The 19,529-nt window shown below is 39.5% G+C and overlaps 1 protein-coding gene and 1 long non-coding RNA gene across 2 annotated transcripts; one reads left to right on the top strand and one right to left on the bottom strand.

Annotated features, from left to right (window-relative positions):
- Window positions 1–832: 832 nt before the first annotated feature.
- On the bottom strand, window positions 833–5,067 carry LOC120572362 (signal-regulatory protein beta-2-like). The gene is made up of 6 exons (XM_039821645.1): window positions 4,703–5,067; window positions 4,283–4,618; window positions 3,858–4,193; window positions 2,973–3,104; window positions 2,838–2,869; window positions 833–1,170 (listed from the first exon to the last, which is right to left on the bottom strand). Exons 1-6 carry the CDS (start codon window positions 4,743–4,745, stop codon window positions 1,009–1,011), a joined length of 1,041 nt encoding a protein of 346 aa, XP_039677579.1. The 5' UTR covers window positions 4,746–5,067; the 3' UTR covers window positions 833–1,008.
- Window positions 5,068–10,443: 5,376 nt separating this feature from the next.
- LOC120572407 lies at window positions 10,444–15,354 on the top strand. The gene is made up of 3 exons (XR_005641440.1): window positions 10,444–10,475; window positions 13,680–13,838; window positions 15,047–15,354. It is a non-coding gene; the product is annotated as an uncharacterized LOC120572407 (long non-coding RNA).
- Window positions 15,355–19,529: the final 4,175 nt, after the last annotated feature.

Below are 19,529 nucleotides of genomic sequence, written 5' to 3'. Positions count from 1 at the left end.
GTCATTAAAGCCCAAATAATTTTCTTTATTACAATACAGTACAGCTTTCATTCCATATTCCTGCCTGACAAATTTGGCTTCTGCAATTGATTTAGTTATTTCTTCAGGGAAAGCATGCCCCTGGGGGCCTTGTGTCTCCCTGGTATGCAATCATGAAGATTTGTTTGTACATTCAATAATTTTTTATGCCGTTTTCAAATCTTTTTCATTTATGAATTTATTATCAACCATGGTAACATGGTTATATCAACCCAGCGAGTGCGCGAGCAGGAAAAAGACAGATTTTGCAAACATGATCGGGTGTTAAGAAAAAAACACATAAAAAACAATAACTTGCTAATGAGGGCAATATTTATTGGAAATATTTAGCTACTCTGGTGAAACTAAACGAAACGTCCCGTGATCCTGTATCATAAGTGCTGCAAATCCAGCATGGTACGTCGGACGCTATATAAAGCTGTAGAAAGAACATGAAGTGACCTGTAGCTGGGCTGCCATTCCATAGATCAGACGGCTTATTATTTTGACAGCTAAATAGTCTGGAATCTCTCTTAACACCAGAATACAAATACAACTATCTTTGACAATGCCTTTCATCTATTTTGGTACTTATTTCAGCACCATGGACAGAGGACGTACGTCCACATTTAACACAGCAAGGCACATGGGAACACACACACACACACACACACACACACACACACACACACACACACAGGATATGACTATATAGCTGTAATTATGGGTTGTTCCCGTGTGGGTTGACAGTGATTCTTGTGCATGCATGGTATATGTCAACAAGTAGGGCCTCGCACGTTAAGTTCGAACAGGGCCTCGCACCACGCGCACCCCACCTGCGCCGGCTCTGGGCTGAGTGCAGCATTAACTATAGTCATGAAGAAGCTCCAGTGGCAGACTACTTTATATTTCATACAGATAAAGTGGTCTTTGGTCATATTTCGAACTTGTGTAAATATATACATTTAGGCATTCCTACTCCTTCAGTCTTCATTCTCCCTGGTTTGTCTGTCTTCCCACCTGTCGGTTCTGTTGACAGTATCTGATGTTAGAATAAACTACAGAGTCTCCACAGTAGTTCCCTCTAGCTTGTCTGGTGGGGAGGCATCTAGGGGCCGAACACACAGCTGCATAGGTTACTGTATCAGTAGTCTGTGGGAAAAAAAAAAAAGAAAAACACTTGAGACTGGTCATAGAAAGACGTGGTGCAAATCAAACCAACATTTTCTCGATCCCAAATCATTCTTGGCATTACTATTTCACTTTCTGAGAAGCCCTTTGGCATCATTTTTCAATGCGCTTCGTCAGAACCCCTTGCTGTCATTTTTCAAAGCGCTTGGACAAGAACTTTTGGCATAGCTTTTGAACTCTCTGGGTCTGGACTCCTTGGCGTCACTTGTTGACGTGCAGGGTAAAGCCACTTAGGGTAAGTAAAGGTCGTGGGTGGGGTTAAAACATGTTGGTTTAAGGACACGCAAGATAAGAATGGGACACGAACCCCAGTCTCCTGGGTGATAGTCCTGTGTTGTTTGGGTTAAAACATGTACTTTAAAGTGGCACGTAGGACCAGTAGGGACAAGAACCCCAGTCTCCTCTGTGATAGTCCTGTGTTTGTTTAGGTTAAAACATCTACGTTTAAGAGACAAGAACGGGAAACGAACCCCAGTCTCCTGTGTTTGTTTGGGTTAAAACGTGTAATTTGAAGTAACACGTGGGACAAGTAGGGACAAGAACCCCGGTCACCTGGGTGAAGGTCCCTATGTTGTTTGATCTATACCCCAACTGTGCAGATTTTGAAGTATTTAAAACTACCCCCTATCATTGGCGCTCTCATCCTACATCATCTTAAGTCACTGCGGTCAAGATGCTGCTATGCCTGAGGCCCCCAGGAAGTGTGCTGGGCTTTGAAGCAAATTGAACAATAGTGGACCAACGGTGGAATTGCAACTCTGGTCTGTCACATGAGGCCAAAAAATATTTTTGGCATACATTCGTGCCTGATCGCACGCCTGGCCATTCAAACCGTCACAAAGCGATTCCTCTCTCTCTCTCTCTCTCTCTCTCTCTCTTTCTCTCGCTCTCTCTGATAGAAAAGAGACAGGATGTTTTGGGGAAAACTGTGGTAATTGTAGCCTGTGTGCCTGATCGTGTGTCTTGCTGTGAGAAGTCAAGACAGCCAAAATCACCATGAACCTAGGTGTTTTAATTTAAATGTAAATTAGTTGTAAAGTATCCGGCTGTACTGTGGTCTTCCTGTGTGTGATTACCTGCCTGGCTTGACACATACGCTGGCGTCTCAGGCAAGAAATCCACAGACGCTCCAGTGTGTTTTCACTGATACTTGGCAACAGATGCATCTGTAAATCAGAAGATCCATTTTTTTTTTTTTTTTTTTTGGAGCGTCATAACCCCAACGAAGTGACTCGTATCACTATTATTGATTATTAATTTGATCCATTTGGTCTGATAGCATTTGTAATGTCTATAAGAGCCGCATCATTAAATGATTTAATCCTCATTCAAGTTAGCGTAGTGCTAAACCAGAAGTAGCTGACTCTGCCGGTGGAGGTCTCTAGTGCACCTGCTCTATAGTCCACACAGTGTGAAAGTGGCGCCGATCATCCCGTTAATTTTGGACTCGATGAAGGCTTTATGCGCCACTGAGCAACTCTCATAGGAATGAACGGGCCTCCGCCTCATACGGGAATTGTGCATCGGTATCTGACTCTGAGGGCCACTGCCCAGGCGTCAGTATTTGAGGAGTTGGGAGTGAGGAAGGCTTGATCAAACACAAAGGTTACACACAGCTGATGAATTACCTGATTGCCTTCAGAAGATCCATCCGTTGCCTCTGAAGAAACAAAGAGAAGTAAATTTCAGTTACTGCAGAATGTAACCGAATGAGTTTGTGATTCTGCTGCAGAGATACAGCTCATCAGTACGGTTTGAAATACCTGTGGAATCTTTCCTCTGACTCTTGCAAAGTTTCCATTTAAGGAGGAGTGTCACAGTCCCCAGAATGATGTTTGACAGCATCAGAGCAATCACAGTGGGACTCAGTTCAGATAGTTTGGTGACAGCATTTTCTGCAGAAGAAAATAAACAGTGCTTAGTTTGAACACAAATAACTAGCAGTGCAATATTCTCCATTTAAAGAAATTTGACATTTGAGTTACATATTCTCTTTAGGTCACTTACTGTTGACAATATCCTGCAGTATTCAATATATAAAGGGTCAGTTTACCCAAAGTGCAGAAAACATTCCCCTAAACATATGGTATATAGCCATAAAAAAAGGTTTTGGTTTATTTAGGATAGCTTTCACCTCATGTCAATACAGCAGCATAGTATTCCAAAAGATTGCATTCCGTCACAAGAGACTTATGTTTTTTTTTATAAGTAATCTTGAATATTTCAATTTAACTGTGTTATTGTTGCCTTACCCTGACCATTCATTACCCATAGTGTATTTGCCATAACCCCAATTTTTCCCGAACCTTAACCATACCATAAAAACACTTTTCATCATTGATTAATCTGCTGATTATTTTCTGGATTAATCATTTGGTCAATTAAATATCAGGAAATAGTGTTGACAAATGTTTCGTATTTGTGCTTGAAAAATGACCAACAATGAATCGATTATCAAAAAAGTTGCTGATTATTATTCTGTCGATCGATTTTAAGGATCGACAATCGGCCAATTATTTCAACTCTAGCTGGCTTTGGACTCCATATTGACGTACATTTCTTCTGTGTTTATGATTAATATTATTTGCTAGGAATTGGAAGTACTTTGGACTACAACTCTACATGTATATTGAGGGTTCCTGTCTTACTGTGAACAATAATCCTGGTCCCGTTTCCAAACAGCGTCTGTCCACATGAAGTCAGGACACAGTAGAAGGTTCCAGCATCATCAGAGCTGAGGTTCCTCAGGAGAAGCTCGTACACACAGCTAGTCTCTCCACTCTCAGTCCTCCAGCAGCTCTTATTTCCAGAGTAGTAGATCATTTGCGAAGCAGAGTGATGAGAGTTTTTCAGCCACGTGACACTAATGTGTTCTGCTGCACAGCGGCCAGTGTGAACAGAACAGCTGAGAGTCACAGAGTCTCCTGGCTGGACGGGTTCAGACTCCCGCTGCTGGACGCCAGAGTCACTGATCGGGTTCGCACCTTGGGGAAGAAATCAAAGAACTAACATCATCAGCATTATGTTCACATTCAGCTGAAATCATGGTGCTGTCAGGAGAGAGAAGGAATACCTTTTAGCATCAAAAAGGTTCCCGATCCAAACTGAATCTCGTTTAACTGCATGACTCCACAGAAGTATGTTCCAACGTCTTCCCATGTTGTTGTAGAAATGCTCAGATGGCTGTTGATTATGTCAAATTTGACTGAATAATGGCGCTGAGAATCGTCAGGAAATATACTCCGATTAAAGAAATGATTGAATGCTGCCACAAGCTGCAGTCCCTTCCCTGTGGTGAATTTGTACCACACTCTTTTGTACAGGTCACTCTTTATGTGACATTCAATAGTAGCCGAGTCTCCGAGCTTCACTGTTTGGAAAGGAACAGGCTGAGAAATTTCTACCGCACCTGAAATATACAGACAGGATATAAGTGTGTGTCTGTGTGTGGACGCTCAGGAAAAGATTACACAGGTGGATGTCTGTTACTTACACAAAGGCCAGAGCAGGAGAACATTCACAAAGTAAAGCCTCATCTTCGTCGGCTTCACTGGTCCGGCTTCTCCTCCTCAGCAGTTCTGACTGACTGAAGCAAGAGCAGCAGCACACTTACCAGATTCACCACTTGTCCTACATTCTGCCACCTCCGTCAGGTCTGATTGGTTCATCATCCTCACCTTACGGAACAGGATTTGCTAGTTCACATCAAAGCAAAAACAAAAAAATCATCACCATCATGGCCTGTTTTACATCAAGATGTGTTGGCACACTGTCTCTACAGTCTGCTTGCTCTGTCTATAGAGACAATAAGGCATGGCCTGTTTTGATATTAAATGAAAGCAGGTAAACCACAATGAGGTTGGCAAAATGGAAACTGCAATTTAGATACATACTTTCCAGAAGAATGGAGGGAACTGAAAGTGTGTCTACATGCAAAAGGCTGGTAAGAAAGAAAATGTAACAGATCAAGATATCTTATACTTATGTAACAGTGGCTGTACCATAGTACTTGGCTGCACTGACCTGAATGTGGTGAGACAAGGGGAGAAATAAAACCTTTTAGAAAACCCCCCGCTGCATCTCTTTTTTACCAGAAACTGTGACCTTAGTTCTTTTAGAGGGACTATTTTTCAGTACAAATTACTTACACTTAAACCTGTAACAGGAACAATTTTTTTAAATACATCTGCTGATTTTTTTTTTTTTTTATAAATTATTCTTTTTCCCCCTTATTGCATTGCGGGGAAGGCATAAATCTCAAGACAGTAATATTGCAAAACTGGGACACATCTATTCATCTACATGGTAGATACCATTTGTAATTTGTGTGGACTCACTCCTAATAAATGCAATTTCTGATAACAGACTGCTTGAAGAAACGTGGAAAATTTGAAAAAGATGTGTATTTGCTTTTTTGTTGACAATTAATTGAGAAGATTAATACCACTCTCTTGTCTATATGACCTGTACTATTTTACTTTATTGTCAGGGTTTTTAGAACCTCCATAAGGCAAGGCACTACACAAGAATAGGGTAAAGATAATTACATATCACCATTCAACTTTCCCAGTTGATTACTTGCATTAATAACATTTTTATTATAACAAGTTTTTTGAAATTGTAGTCTTTAATATGCACATTAAGCATTGTCTAATTAAATATGTGATCATTTGCATAAATTTCAAAAACCACAATGTGATCATTGGATGAATTCTTGTTTCATGTTGTTGACACATTAGTCAAAGGTTTTTAGGCTATGTTGGAGGGTCTGGTGGTGTCAACCAGGCTAGCAGCATCATATGTTAGTGCTACTAAAGTAGACTTCTCGCTCATATGATTATGAGAAACAAAACATTTTGAGAAAACAGCCTTTGGTTGTGGTTAGGTCTATTTTCTTCTGACCTATGTGAAAACATACTGTCGTAAAACCCCAATACCGTTAATGCAATTAGACTTTTTATGTATTCATTTAATTTTTATTTAATTTTTACAGCTGGGGACTAGAAAACCCCAAACAGAAGACAGTCACAAAGTATGAAGATGATAAAACAATGTAAAGTGTGTTTCTGAGCTGTTAAAGTCGACCTCTGACAGTACATAAGGAGAGACAGATCAAAACTTAAGAAACTTAATTTATATTTACACATGACACAACAACTGTATATTGATTTTTACATTTTTTTTTTATTATCATAAATAGCCAAATTAAGAAGATTGTTGAGGGAACAAACTGGGTCTAAACCCATGCAGTCACTGCAGGAATTGAAATACCAATGGACTTGGACATGCAATCACTGCATGGAGTATTTGCCAAATTAAGAAAATTGTTGAGGGAGGAAACTGGGTGTAAACCCACGCAGTCACTGCAGGAATTGATAAACTTTTTAGGAATGGAGGCCACTTTAGGAAAGTTTTTTTGTGTGGGAGGGAACCAGAGGACTTGGAGTAAATCCATGCAATCACTGCATGGAATATTTGCCAAATTAAGAAAGTGTGTATGAGGTGGGGGACTCCATGCTACTAAAATATGACACCACAGTATCACATCTGGGTGCTGATTTGTTCTGTCAGGGAGTCCTGTTGTCTGCGTTTGTTCTCTGTCTTCCACCTCATCGCCGTACACTTCCCCTCCAGAGCTTTTTCTTTGTCGGCCTTTTTAGTAACCTTCTCTAGTTCTTTATGAAGGTTTTTATTCAGCCGGTTCAAGGTGTTTTTTTCCACTTTCAGGGAGTCGTATGTGTTGGCCCAAACGCTCTCACCTCGGAGTGTGTCACCGAGCTCCTGAACTTTAAGCTGCAGAGCGCTGTTCTCTTGGCTCACAGCTTCGTTCTCTGACTTCAACTCGTTGGTTCTTTCCTCCAGAGTTTCTTCTTTGGAGAACTTTTTCTCCAGCTTCTGAAGTTCTTTCTGCAGAGTGTTGTTCTGGTTCGTGAGAACTTTTTTCTCTGCCTTCAGTGCTTTGTAATTCACCTTAAAGGCATTCAAAACTGTGAGGTTTTCATTGAAATTTTGGATTTCCTCCGTGGCTATGTTGTTCTGGAGCGTCAAGGCGTCTGTCTGTTGTTTCAGAACGTCGTATTTGTGCTTCCAGTCTTCTTCATTCAGAAGCTTCTTAAAAACATCAGAATGGGTTTTACCCAGGGCTCTGTTTTGTGCCTGCAGAACCTTCTCTTCATCTTCCAGTTCTACGTAATTGTCCTTTAAATGTCTTTTAATCATGAGCTGGTCGTTTACGACTTGGATTTGCTGATTCAAATTGTCATTGTCTTTCTTCAAAACGTCCATGCGGTCCAAGGTTTCCTTGTACATGTCACGCCAGATGTTTAAATTGTCCGATTTATTTTTGAGAGCCTGGAGTTCCTGCAGCAAGGAGTCGTTTTCACAGCTCATGTGTTGATTTAATGTCTTCACGGCCTCGATCTCTTCCTCCAAATCGTTATCATTCTCAATCTCTTCATGCATCTCCTGAATCTGATGTCTCAAAGCCTCATTCTGCTGGCTAATCGCCTCTTTCTCGGCTTTTGCATCGTTGTAGGATTGCTGATGCCTCTCCTTGAGCTCCAGGAGTTGTCTTTGCAGGGCGGCATTTTGCTGGCTCATCGCCTCTGTCTGCCGTTTTAATGCAGCACACATTATGTCCACACTAGTCTCATTTTGGAGTTTATCCTGTAGGTAGTGAATCTCACTCTGCAGCTCCTCGTGCTCTTGCCTCACGGCCTCATATTCTTCTTTCACTTCATCAAAGTTGTTGAGCCGGTTTTTGAGATCACCTACTGTTTGTTGCAGAGTTTGACGCTGCAGGTCCATCGCCACATTTGAAGCTTTGGTTTCTTTATACAAAGCCTCAATAGTGCTGTAATTTTGGACCTTGTCGCTGAGCTCCCTCACTTCTTTTAGAAGGTAGTCACATTTCTTCTTTGCAGCGTTTTCCTCTGCCTTCCCTGCGGTGAACATTTCCTCCAAATTTTCCCAGCCGTCGAACTGTCTCTGGCGCTTGTGAATTTGGTGGCGCAGGGTCTTCAGCTGTTGGGTGATGGCCTGTAGGCTCACCCTCATTTCATCCTGGTTGCTACCCATAACTGCCGGTTCCTGGCGGAGGGCCATGGTGTCGTTCTTAAAGGACTCCAGAGGAAGGACAATGTTTTGGTTTCCAACTTATGTTCTGCTCTCTTAAAGCTTGTCGATGAAAATTACTTCTCTGTTTAGCACAGAAATATAGAAGCAAGCTGTATTGTCGGTGTTGAAGAGATGCTAATCTGCGCAGTATCACAGTAAAACAGTGATTAGATTCTCAGTACTCAGTGAGTGATCGCCTGTCAACCAACCTTCTGACACATAACTCTGATCCTGGTAAAGGTAGAATGTTTCACTTACAATGTTGATATGAAAGGCACATGCACAGGATGTGACATCACTGCATTCTGTTTCTATGATGCAACCTGTTGCATTGGTGACAAGGAACTGAGTTGCATAATGGGAAACATAAGTCTGTAAACAGCTGTTGCCTTGGTAACAATGAACTGAGTTGCATTATGGGTAAAATAGGTCTGTAAACCAATATGGTCCAGCTGTGGCCTGTAGCCGCTCACGCCACGCCCCCCGCTCATGACACGCCCCTTGTTTTCCATTTTCTAAAGTTCTTTGCAAGAATTGTATTTCGAATTGTATTTTTCAAAATGGGGTGGAACTATAGAATGTCATTCAAAAAACAAACATCAGTTGATATTGTATTGAATTAGTTTTTTAATTTTCTAATATTTAATACATTGAACTGCAAACAACAACAAAACTTCAAATATGTATCAATATCCATAGTATAATTTCAATCCCTCTAGATGCTGATATGATAGATGCTATATCTATATATACTATATCTATATACTGCTATCTGTAAAGTGCCTTGAGATAACTCTGGTTATGATTTGATACTATAAATAAAATTGAACTGAATGAGAAAACATACAGTATGTATGTCACAAACAGCAGAATACTTACAGTAAGGCTTAAGAACATGTTTGACACAATGAAAAGCCAACAAGTATTTTTTTTTTTTTTTAAGGTGACATTAGAATATCAATTAATAGAGAGTCAATAGACTGCTAACTTTCTCCAGGTCAAACACAGAAAATTAAGAGTCAGGAAATAATGCAGGACTGCCTGATTAAAACTACTTCACAAGACAAAATAAAGCAGATAGGTTTTATGCTTTGGAATAAATATAACTTTGGGTTTATTCTCATTCTGCTGTAAAAGCGTTTCAGTCAAAAGTCTCATAAGTGAATTTAATAACAAAATACCAGACAATGTATATTATAAACTACTGCAGTGTCTGAAATATGAGGTCTGCTGTCTCATCTCCAATGTATGTGTATGTGGGTTGCTCAACCAATCAGCGTGCAGCTGATCTAAATATTTATGAGCTTACCATGTTTGGAAGAAAAGCTCTTGTTCAAAATAGGGCCATATTCACAGGGTAGTTAATGGCCCACAGAAAAGCACTTTGGCCATTTTCAGCCCAACCAATGTTACATACCCTATTAGGAGACCTTAAGGAACAGTCTGAAATGCCGTATATAATCATTCTATCACCCCTTAAATTAAGGAGTATTGTATAAAAGTTGAGTATAAAAGTAAAAGGTTTGTGTTTTTTGATACAGTAGCCTATAGGCTTAAAGGGATGATAGAATGATTATATAGGGAATTTTACACTGTTCCTTAAGGTCTCCTAATAGGGTATGTGACATTGGTTGGGCTGAAAATTGCCCGAATGCTATTTTATTAGGCCCTTAACTACACTGTAACCCTTTGATGTAAATTTACAGCTAAAATCTCACAGTATCTTACTGTTTTAATGTTATACAGGATCATACTGTAAGTGGCAATGCATTCTGGGAGAAAATAATGAAGAAAAAAGCGGGAATTACACTTTGAATTTGAACATATTTATTTTTCTGACCAGTCTATTTTAAGACATGCAGCACATTTCACTGTTGCTACTCTTTCCAAATTATGCTTTAAGGGAAAAAAGTGTGATTAGCAGCTAATAATTAGTGAGAAAATATTTAGTATAACAGGACTATATCTTATAGCAAAGAGTGTGTCTATTATTTGTATGTGTATTCGTGTGGGAGGGGGGGGGAAGAACTTTTCTCCACGGTGACTGGCTCGGACTCGGTTCGGTGATGCGTATCATCATTCAGTCTCTGAAGGAAAACGCATGGACAGTAGCAGCTCGCATCAAGAGGACGCGATTTTTCAACATTCATGTAAGTTTCAAAATCTTTTATTTGCCTGCATGCCTTGAAATGTTATTAAGGATAGTTTTATCGATTTATTTGTTGTCAGATATGGCAGCAGATCACTCAGTAACATTAACGTTAAGCTAGCTAGCTAGCTAGTAAAGTTAAGCATCAGTTAATGTTGGCTAACGTTAGCTGACAGGTCACGGTCACTAACGTTACCACTAGCTAACACAATTAGTTATCGTTAGAAGATTTCCTCAAGGAGCCTAACGTTAGACTGTACAGACATTTTGGAGCGTGATCTTTAAAAATAAAACAAAAAAATCCTCAACACTGCTGAATCTCATATTTGCTCTTTTTTTTCTTCTTAAACTAAATTTACTGTAACCTTACAGACTTTTTTGTGTTCTCATATTTACTCCTAAAACTATAACTTTAGCTAGATAACGGACTTTTTGTGCAAAAGAAGAGAACGTTATAATATTGACGTGTCTCTATCTATTTTCGGACGGTTTCATTGTCAATTTTGTGGCTTCATCTTTGTAATTTTTTTTATACTTTAGGCGGACTTTTTTTGCTAATGAACATTGTTTAGTCATATTTGCTTAGTTTTACTTCTAAAACTAGCTATAACTTTAGATTACAGACTTTTTTTGTGCAAACGAAGATATAATATTGACGTGTTATCTATTCTCAAACGGTTTTATTGTCAATTTTGTGGCTTCATATTTGTAATTTTTTTTCAAAAACACATTTGGCGGACTTTTTTTGTTAACGAACATTTGAAACTGTTCTATTGTAAACTCAGTGGCTTCATATTTGCTCCTTTTCCCATCTAAAACTAACTTTAGTTAACAGGCATTTTTTTCTTCTTTTTTTGTATTTGTTGGATAAAGCCACAATGCCTAATATTTTGTTTTATATTTCTAGTCACCAAAGTCTAATTCTACCATAGCCATACGCAGGGGTTTACATTGGGCCGGGGATCCGGGGCTCAGCCGCGGCACATACCATCTAAATATGTCACATACAATTTGATGAAAGTGATGCTTTTGACAACATGATATTGCTGCCCAGAACTGCAGACAATTCACCACTGCGGGTCAACTACATAACGCCAACGTGTCTACGTTGGTAGGATTAACAGATAAAATGCCTTCTCCTTTTTTCTCAGCTGTTGCTACTGTCATAAGCTGCACTGTCTCTTCATGTGGCACATTATGTTTGGCACATTGTATGGGTCACTTCTTATATCATAACAAGGTAATACAGTGTGTAATCATTAGTGATGACTGATTAACAGTAATGTAAATGCTAAATGCCCTAATACCTGTTGATACTACAACAATGCAGAGTATAGTATAGGCTCTTAAAGCCCATGTTGCAAGTTAACCACCACTGTTGATTAATAGGTACATATAGCACTCAATATATGTATATCATTGTTAAAAATGTCTCCAAATAGTGTTAAAGGCCATTTTTGTGCAGGTTTTGTCGTTTTTGGTATTAAGTGTTTTTTCGCAATTCGGTGATAGCGTCACGTTGGGAGGCGTGTATCAGCCTAGTACTAGAACTATGGGGACTGACTGGGATGAGGAAGAGGGTTTTTTACTGTCCGTGAATAGCACCAAGTGAAAGTCAATGTTTTATTTATATCTAGTGACAGTGATCATGTCGTTAGTTCAGATAAGTACCGCTAAACTTATCTAGATCTAGAAAATACAAGGCATCATGCTAGCTATGTGCTAACTTGCCAGTCCCACCTGTGAAATCCCCCCGATGGTTGTAAACACATAGATATGATTGATATCATGATTACATATCTCACGTTTTGATGGTAGCCTACTAGCAACATATTTGCCTGGTGTTTATTTATTACTTGGACGGGGATGCTGTTCAGCTTCTCACAAGTTTAGACAGCTACGCGCTTCACGCCCGGTACCGCTAACGTTAAGCGCAACAGCATTAGCTCGGCTAGGTAAATATTACGACTGCCTTCGGAGTTTCCTATATCTGCGTCCACGTTGTCAACATAAGACTTGTGGCGTTAGTGCTCCTTTTGTACCATAACTTTATTGAATGAAACGTTAAACTTCGCTCCTACGAGATGGTTTTTGTTAGTTAGTTAGTTACACACAAAGCTAACTGGCTATAGTTAGCCTGTACGTATGCTAGCGGACATTAGCTAACGTTGCATAGCCAGCAAGCAGCTTCGGCGAGCTAACCTCGACAGCTAACACATCCATGTGTCTCCATTTCAAACATCGCTGCAGATTGACTGCTTTTAACAGCAGAGGTTGATTGTGGGCAACATACTGTCGCGGTTAGCTCCCCGAAACTACTGCCGATTGCCGAGGTTGCTGGCTGGCGCTGCATAACGTTAGCTAATCCCGCGTATATACGTACAGGCTAACTATAGCCAGTTAGCTTTGTTTGTAATGTTACAAAAAACCACCTATTTCGTAGGGCGAAGCTTAATATTTCATTCAATAAAAGTATGATACAAAAGGAGCACTAACGCCCCACGTCTGCGGTTGACAACGTGGACGCGCTCAGCAGCTGTAATACCGGTATTTAACTAGCAGTCTAAGCTAACGCTGTTGTGCTGCGTTAACGCAAAACGTCGGCGTATCGTTAGCTAGCTGTTTAAACTAGTGAAAAGCCGAATAGCATCCCCGTCCCCTTCACTTAATATTCACATAATAAAGACACATTGACTCGGTCGAGACCAAAAGCCATATTTTGCCAGATCAGTGGCAGCAACCGTGACCGGGACAGTGAACCGAGACGGGGCTTTTCGCATATCGTCTCCCCAACGTGACGTCATGCAATGCATTTGGTGGGGAAAGACAAACCGCTGTAAAATAGTACCTACTTTTTTCGTGTTATATTCTGTTTTGTGATACCTAACAACATCAAATACATGAATACCAGTTTAAATGTTTATTACCAACAAGCAATTACCACAAATTCGTTGGAAAATTAAACTTGCAACATGGGCTTTAACATTACAGTTTTGCACATATCATGTAAGACTCAATTTCTCGGCATACCCCCGGACCCCCCTAGTGAGAGCACCCTCACATAACAAATCGCAATTTAACCCCTGGCCATACATATGAAGACATACAATCAAATTGTGTGGATATAAATAAATTCAGATCAAATTAATTTGAACAGTGAAATCATATTGTTGCCATTTCGATTAACTATTCATATTTTTTTCAGGTCCAGCTTTGCTCAGCGGTGGTTTGTGAGCGTGGAGGGCTAGGTTGTCAGTGATGGAGTGTCCTTTGTGCTGGGGCTTGCTGGTCTAATGTCAACTTTCTACAACTTTAACCTGCAATACCAGGACTATGCTGCATGGTCGTTGGAGTTCATTCAGAGGTAGGAGATTTCCCACACATATTACACACCTGGATTGACTTTTTATTGATTAAGTTCTCCGAGATTAGAATTTCAGTAGCTAAAGCTGCTGATGTACTACAAGCAAATACATTTACTAAAATGTAAAAAAATAATAAAAATACTTAGGGGTTTGACGTCATTTCGCGACACCAAATCTGGATCGGGTGAAACCAAACCAAAACTATAGGTCTGCTTGTGCACAGCTCATTTGGTGTACAATGTGCAGCACACAATAGGCTGTAAGTACCTATCGTCACCCGTCACGCTGTAGCAGCAGCTCTGTACTAGAGATGCACCGATTGACCGGCTGGTGACCTGCCGAATTGGGCGATTACGCGCGTGTCCGCCGGTTCGCGGTTGTTGAAGCGCGTGTCGCCTCTATTCTCCGACATGCACTCTCACTCTCTTTGTTATTTATATATTATTGTATAGCCATTACCTGTTTTCCCTGCTAATAAATCACATATTTTTAGTTGAATATTGGATGTGAAAAGAAGGAAATGGTTCTAACATTTACTAACTTTAGATGTGTGTGGATTACCCCACACCAGGAGTAATTATATAGTTCTATTTTATAGTGATCCATTATCTGTTCAAAACATGTTCTATAAAAGAAAAAGATAGAAAATAAATATTTGCGTGTGCTTTAAAGTGGTTAGAATTAGTTTTATCGGATACGCCTAAAATTGGTATCGGCAGATCAAACTCAATGAAAAATTAGAATCGGCCTAGAAAGTTGTAATCGGTGCATCTCTAGTAACTACCTACCATTAAGCAGCATTGTTACATTTTGTGACATTTCAAAATAATAGAATGTTTTTTCCTCATTCAAGTTTTCTAAAATAATACTGTAAAAACACAGCTCTAATGTTCATGAAATATTCTCCACAAATGCAGGAGGAAAAAAGTCTACTTAATAATTGTATTAGGCTTTAAAATATGTTTTTTCGCAGAAATGACATACTTATGGAGATTTCTTAATTATTGGTAACTGTATTTATTTCCTTTGGAATGTGTACTTATACATTGGTATAAATATTATACTGTTTTTAAACAGTAGCTGAATACTACTTGTATAAGAAAACACAAATTAAGCTGTAGCTCCTTTAACACTGAAAGACTATATGTTCTCCAAAATTAACCGTTTCTTCACTAACCTATAGCATTTGTGTTACATTGTCATTTAGAATCTGCATGGGGATTAATCCTGAGAGAGGATCAAAGGCATACAGTGGACAGGCACCCAGCAGAAAAACTGGAAAGATGGTCCAGAAGAAACCACCAACAGTGAACCTGCATGTCTGCACCCTAATCAGGAAGCTCAACGACTTCAAGTGGGACTTTGTTTGATCTTCTCTCATAGCATTGTATTGTTTAGGTGCAGATACCATTTGTCAATTATCAATGAACAATATATGCCGATAAATACTGATCGATTTTGTGTTGTTTAGTTTAGTTATTGCAGCTGATAGAGCTGTATTATTGTATTGGCCAGTTTCCCTGTGCGTTTATTGGGATGCGTGACTGGCTATATAATGGTGTGTGACTCCATGGAGCTCAACAGGGACTTCTCACTTTTTTTTTTTTTACGGTGGTTCCAGAAGTGTTTCATTGACATTTCAAAAATTGCTCATATATAGGTTTAACCCTGAAACTGAGCCAACCAGCTACAAGATGAGTTACTAGTTTTGGTGATTATAAAACATTTGATTCAGCACTAAAAACATTTTGAAAACAAGTTACAATACTGTGTAGAGAAACTATCATAGATGTTCAATGGTAGAGGCTCGCGCTCTAGCCGTTCACGCGTTTTGTGGATACGGTAAACGTGTCTATGGTAACGAGTTGGGCCAATCAGAGACATTACTGTTACACTTAGGATTGTGGGTAGTGTAATTTCTCTCCATAAGATCACACATAAAACATGTTTTTCTTAATGCAAGTTTGATTTCATACGGACCTCTGCTTTTACAACCTTGTGCTAGCCGGGGGTCAGTCTGCCTCGGATGATTTAGATTGCTAATGATAGACACATTTTCTATTGTATGCAGACGAGGCGTATGTTGGATGTCACAAACACACGCCAAAACGGGTGTTAACTTTTTCTGCTACGGCATTGATACAGTTCACAAAACTGCAAACTGCTGTACCTTTCTTTAAACGTGCTGTATACTCACATGATATTTACTATACAGTATAAATAAAGAGTTAATTAGATTTTGAATCTTGCCTTTTTTCATTGTTATTTAGGACTGATTATTTATTGCAGTCTTCCCTAAGGTAGAATTTAAAGCTGCAGAATTTCTTTTTCTGCATCAGTATTCTGAGATTTTTATAATAGTATTACTTTATGCTGCCAACACAAGTGTATACATGTAAAACAAATTAAATAATATATTTATTTACAGTAAATAAAAAAAGACATGAACATAAAAGGATATTTTAGATTTACAGTGTAATATTGGCGAAGTAGCTGCCAGTAAAATACTAGTAAATTAAAATAATACAGTAAGAAACTGTATGTCTATTTACAGTAAAATACCTTAAATTTAAAATACAGTATGCCTACTGTAAATAAACAGTAGTTTACTGGCGAAGCTGCTGCCAGTATATTACTGTAAATTCAAATACAGTTAGTAACTGTATTCCTGTTTACAGTTAAGTACTGTAGTTTTAAAATACAGTATGCCTACTGTAAATAAACAGTAATTTACTGGCGAAGCTGCTGCCAGTATATTACTGTAAATTCATATAATACAGTACTTAACTGTATACCTGTTTACAGTTAAGTACTGTAGTTTTAAAATACAGTATGCTTACTGTAAATAAACAGTAGTTTACTGGCGAAGCTGCTGCCAGTATATTACTGTAAATTTACAGTAAAAAGTTTTACAGTGTACCCTGTGAATATGGCTCTATTTGGAACAAGAGCTTTTCTTCCAAATATGGTATGCTCATGAATATTTAGATGAGCTGCACACAGAGCATGAAGTTAACTTTTTTGACCATCAGCCACTTTGGCGGGTGGATTTTTAAATCCACCTGCCAAAGTGACTTTTTACCAGCCACTTTTTTTTTTGCCTCATAAAGGTGAAAAACAGGACTTGCTGTGTCTCTATGATCCTATCCTGTCCTATTCATGGTAGCTTACTCATGGACATTGCGTCGTCATCACGTGCTGTAGTAGGGGGTCCCGCCTTGATAATACTGCATAGGGGTCTGGTGTTGGCTCGTTATGCCACTGCATATAAGAGATGAGATGACTGACAAAATCAGGAGTAGCCTACGCGCACCACAACAACAACAAAACACTGGTGAATGTGGACCATAACACATGAGTTGTTGCCAAAAGGTTGCAACTTTTTTTGTATAGTTCTTAAAAAAAAATAAATAAAGGAAACTTGTTTTGGGGAGAATAATAATTATTACTATTAATTAATTACTCTGGGCTGAGATTTTCTAGAAACCTTACCAAAAAGGCTCAGGATGATGATGTTGGTGTAATATGAAAATGGCTGGTGGATTTAAGACACAAAATAATAATTTATTGAATGAATCAAATATGAAGATATCTGTCAGTGGCTTATTGATCTTTACATTGTTGGTTAATTTCCTATCCTGGGCTGGGACACACATTCATACGGTTTAATAAAGTACTTATTGGACTTTAACTTATCATTGCACTTACAATAACGAGCGTAGCTGTCCTCAATTTAGGTCATCCTGTAGGTCTCCTCTCCGTTTTTTCCTGCAGCCACCGTGTGGGTGGGTGGGTGGGTGTGTGTGTGTGTGTGTGTGTGGGGTGTGTGTGGGTGCTTGTCAGTTGCGGGGGAAACGGAGCAACAGCCCTGCCCGCTGCAGACAGCTGACAAGATTGAAACAGCAGCAACTTTAGAGTGAAAAATCGTTGTATACATGTTGGCAGGACGGTCTGAAATGTTTTGCACGGTCTTTCGTTGTACGTTTTTTTGGTAAATGTGAGATGTTCGAGTCCCACACGTCTCGTCTTCATAACAGAAACAAGGAAATTAATTTTACCCGTTCTCACTCCCGCTTGGTCAGTGGCTGCACGTGGGACTGCCGGGATTGTGTTAGTAATGAAAATGCGATAGGGAGCCCCGGCTGTCAATCAATGTCTTCCAGCGATGCGGGCCCCTGATTGGATCAGGCCCGTAAGCGACCGCGTACCCTGCTTACCGATAGTTACGCATCTGAATCACTAAATTCTCATTGGCTACCTGCCAAAGTGGCAGGTAGATTGACAGTGTTACCCGCCAATTGCAAAATTCACCCGCATTTGGAGGGTGTTAATTTCATGCCCTGGCTGCGCGCTGATTGGTTTGAGCGAACCACATAGAAACACATTGGAGACTCGACAGCAGGTCTCATATTTCAGACACTGCAAAGTTATACATTGTTTGTCGGGCTATTTCGTTATTAATTACTTCTGAGACTTTTTTAAGCAAGAAATCAACTATATAAAGCTCAAATATGGGCCGTTTTACGAAAATTGATGGCTAATTGCAAATTTGGTAAGACGTGTCGGACTTTAGCTAGGAGCTCCACACAGTCTGTGGTACTGGACTACTGGAATACTCGGGGCTGGCTGGCTGCCAGCTGCCGGCATAACTAGAGTAGCTATATTTACAGTTTGAATTTCGTCACGCCACTTATATAACCTCTACCCCAAGTCGGCCAAAATTTGCAATTAGACATACAATTTCGTAAAACAGCCCATATTTGACCTCTACATAGTTGATTTCTCGCATAAAAAAAGTCTCAGAAGTGAATTTAATGGTAAAATAGCAGATGACCAATGTATACAATTTCTGAGATCTGCACAACCTAGATTCAGAAGACTAAGCTGATCTCAGGTCAGTTGTGTAGCCTATGTAAATGTTGGGGCGTGTCAAAGAGAGAGACTAGAGCCGAATGAGGAGGAGCCGCCGAGTTGACGTCAACTAGGCGACTCGTTGAGATTTGCCCGTTTTCAGAGGCAGTTTCAAATTGTGAGATTTGCAGAGGAAAGAGGGGTCAATGGGATTTTGAGGTTCTATGTATGTCCTAGTTACCCACTGAACTGTCATTATTCAACTATGACAAGGTAAAATCGGTTTTGCATTCTATCACCCCTTTACCTGTAATTATATAGGCCTTATACTATACTAGGCTATTCTATAAAATAAGCTGCTATAAAAGATTGATTAAATAGCCTTCAAAAAGGCTGTTGGATTTAGAGTAAGAACTAACCTCAATGCAATAGGAAGGCTACTGAATAAACTGAAGCTCCACGCTGCTATGAATTATACAAGTGAAGGTCTGTGCTGCTGACAGTGTGTTAACCCTTGTGTTGTCCTTCGGGTCCCAGTGACCCGAAGGACAACACAAGGATTATGTACTTCCGTTTACTTTGTTGAGAATTGCTCTCTAAACCCGGTTTCTTGTAAAGTAAGTAAGTAAAGTTTATTTAGAACACATTTAAACACAGTTTAAGCTGACCAAAATGCTGTACAAACAAGAACTAAGGTGCTGTATTAACCCTTGTTTAGAGAGCAATTCTCAACAAAGTAACATAATATCGTGGTGGTCTTTGGTACGGGCCAAAAAGTAAATTCCTAGAGCTGTTATGCAAATAACAATAGACATCAGTATGCTTTGGCTAGAGGAGTT

Source organism: Perca fluviatilis, chromosome 14 (genome assembly GCF_010015445.1).
Source record: "Perca fluviatilis chromosome 14, GENO_Pfluv_1.0, whole genome shotgun sequence".
In the NCBI taxonomy this organism is placed as follows: domain Eukaryota; kingdom Metazoa; phylum Chordata; class Actinopteri; order Perciformes; family Percidae; genus Perca; species Perca fluviatilis.
This window is presented reverse-complemented; position numbering and strand designations above follow the sequence as displayed.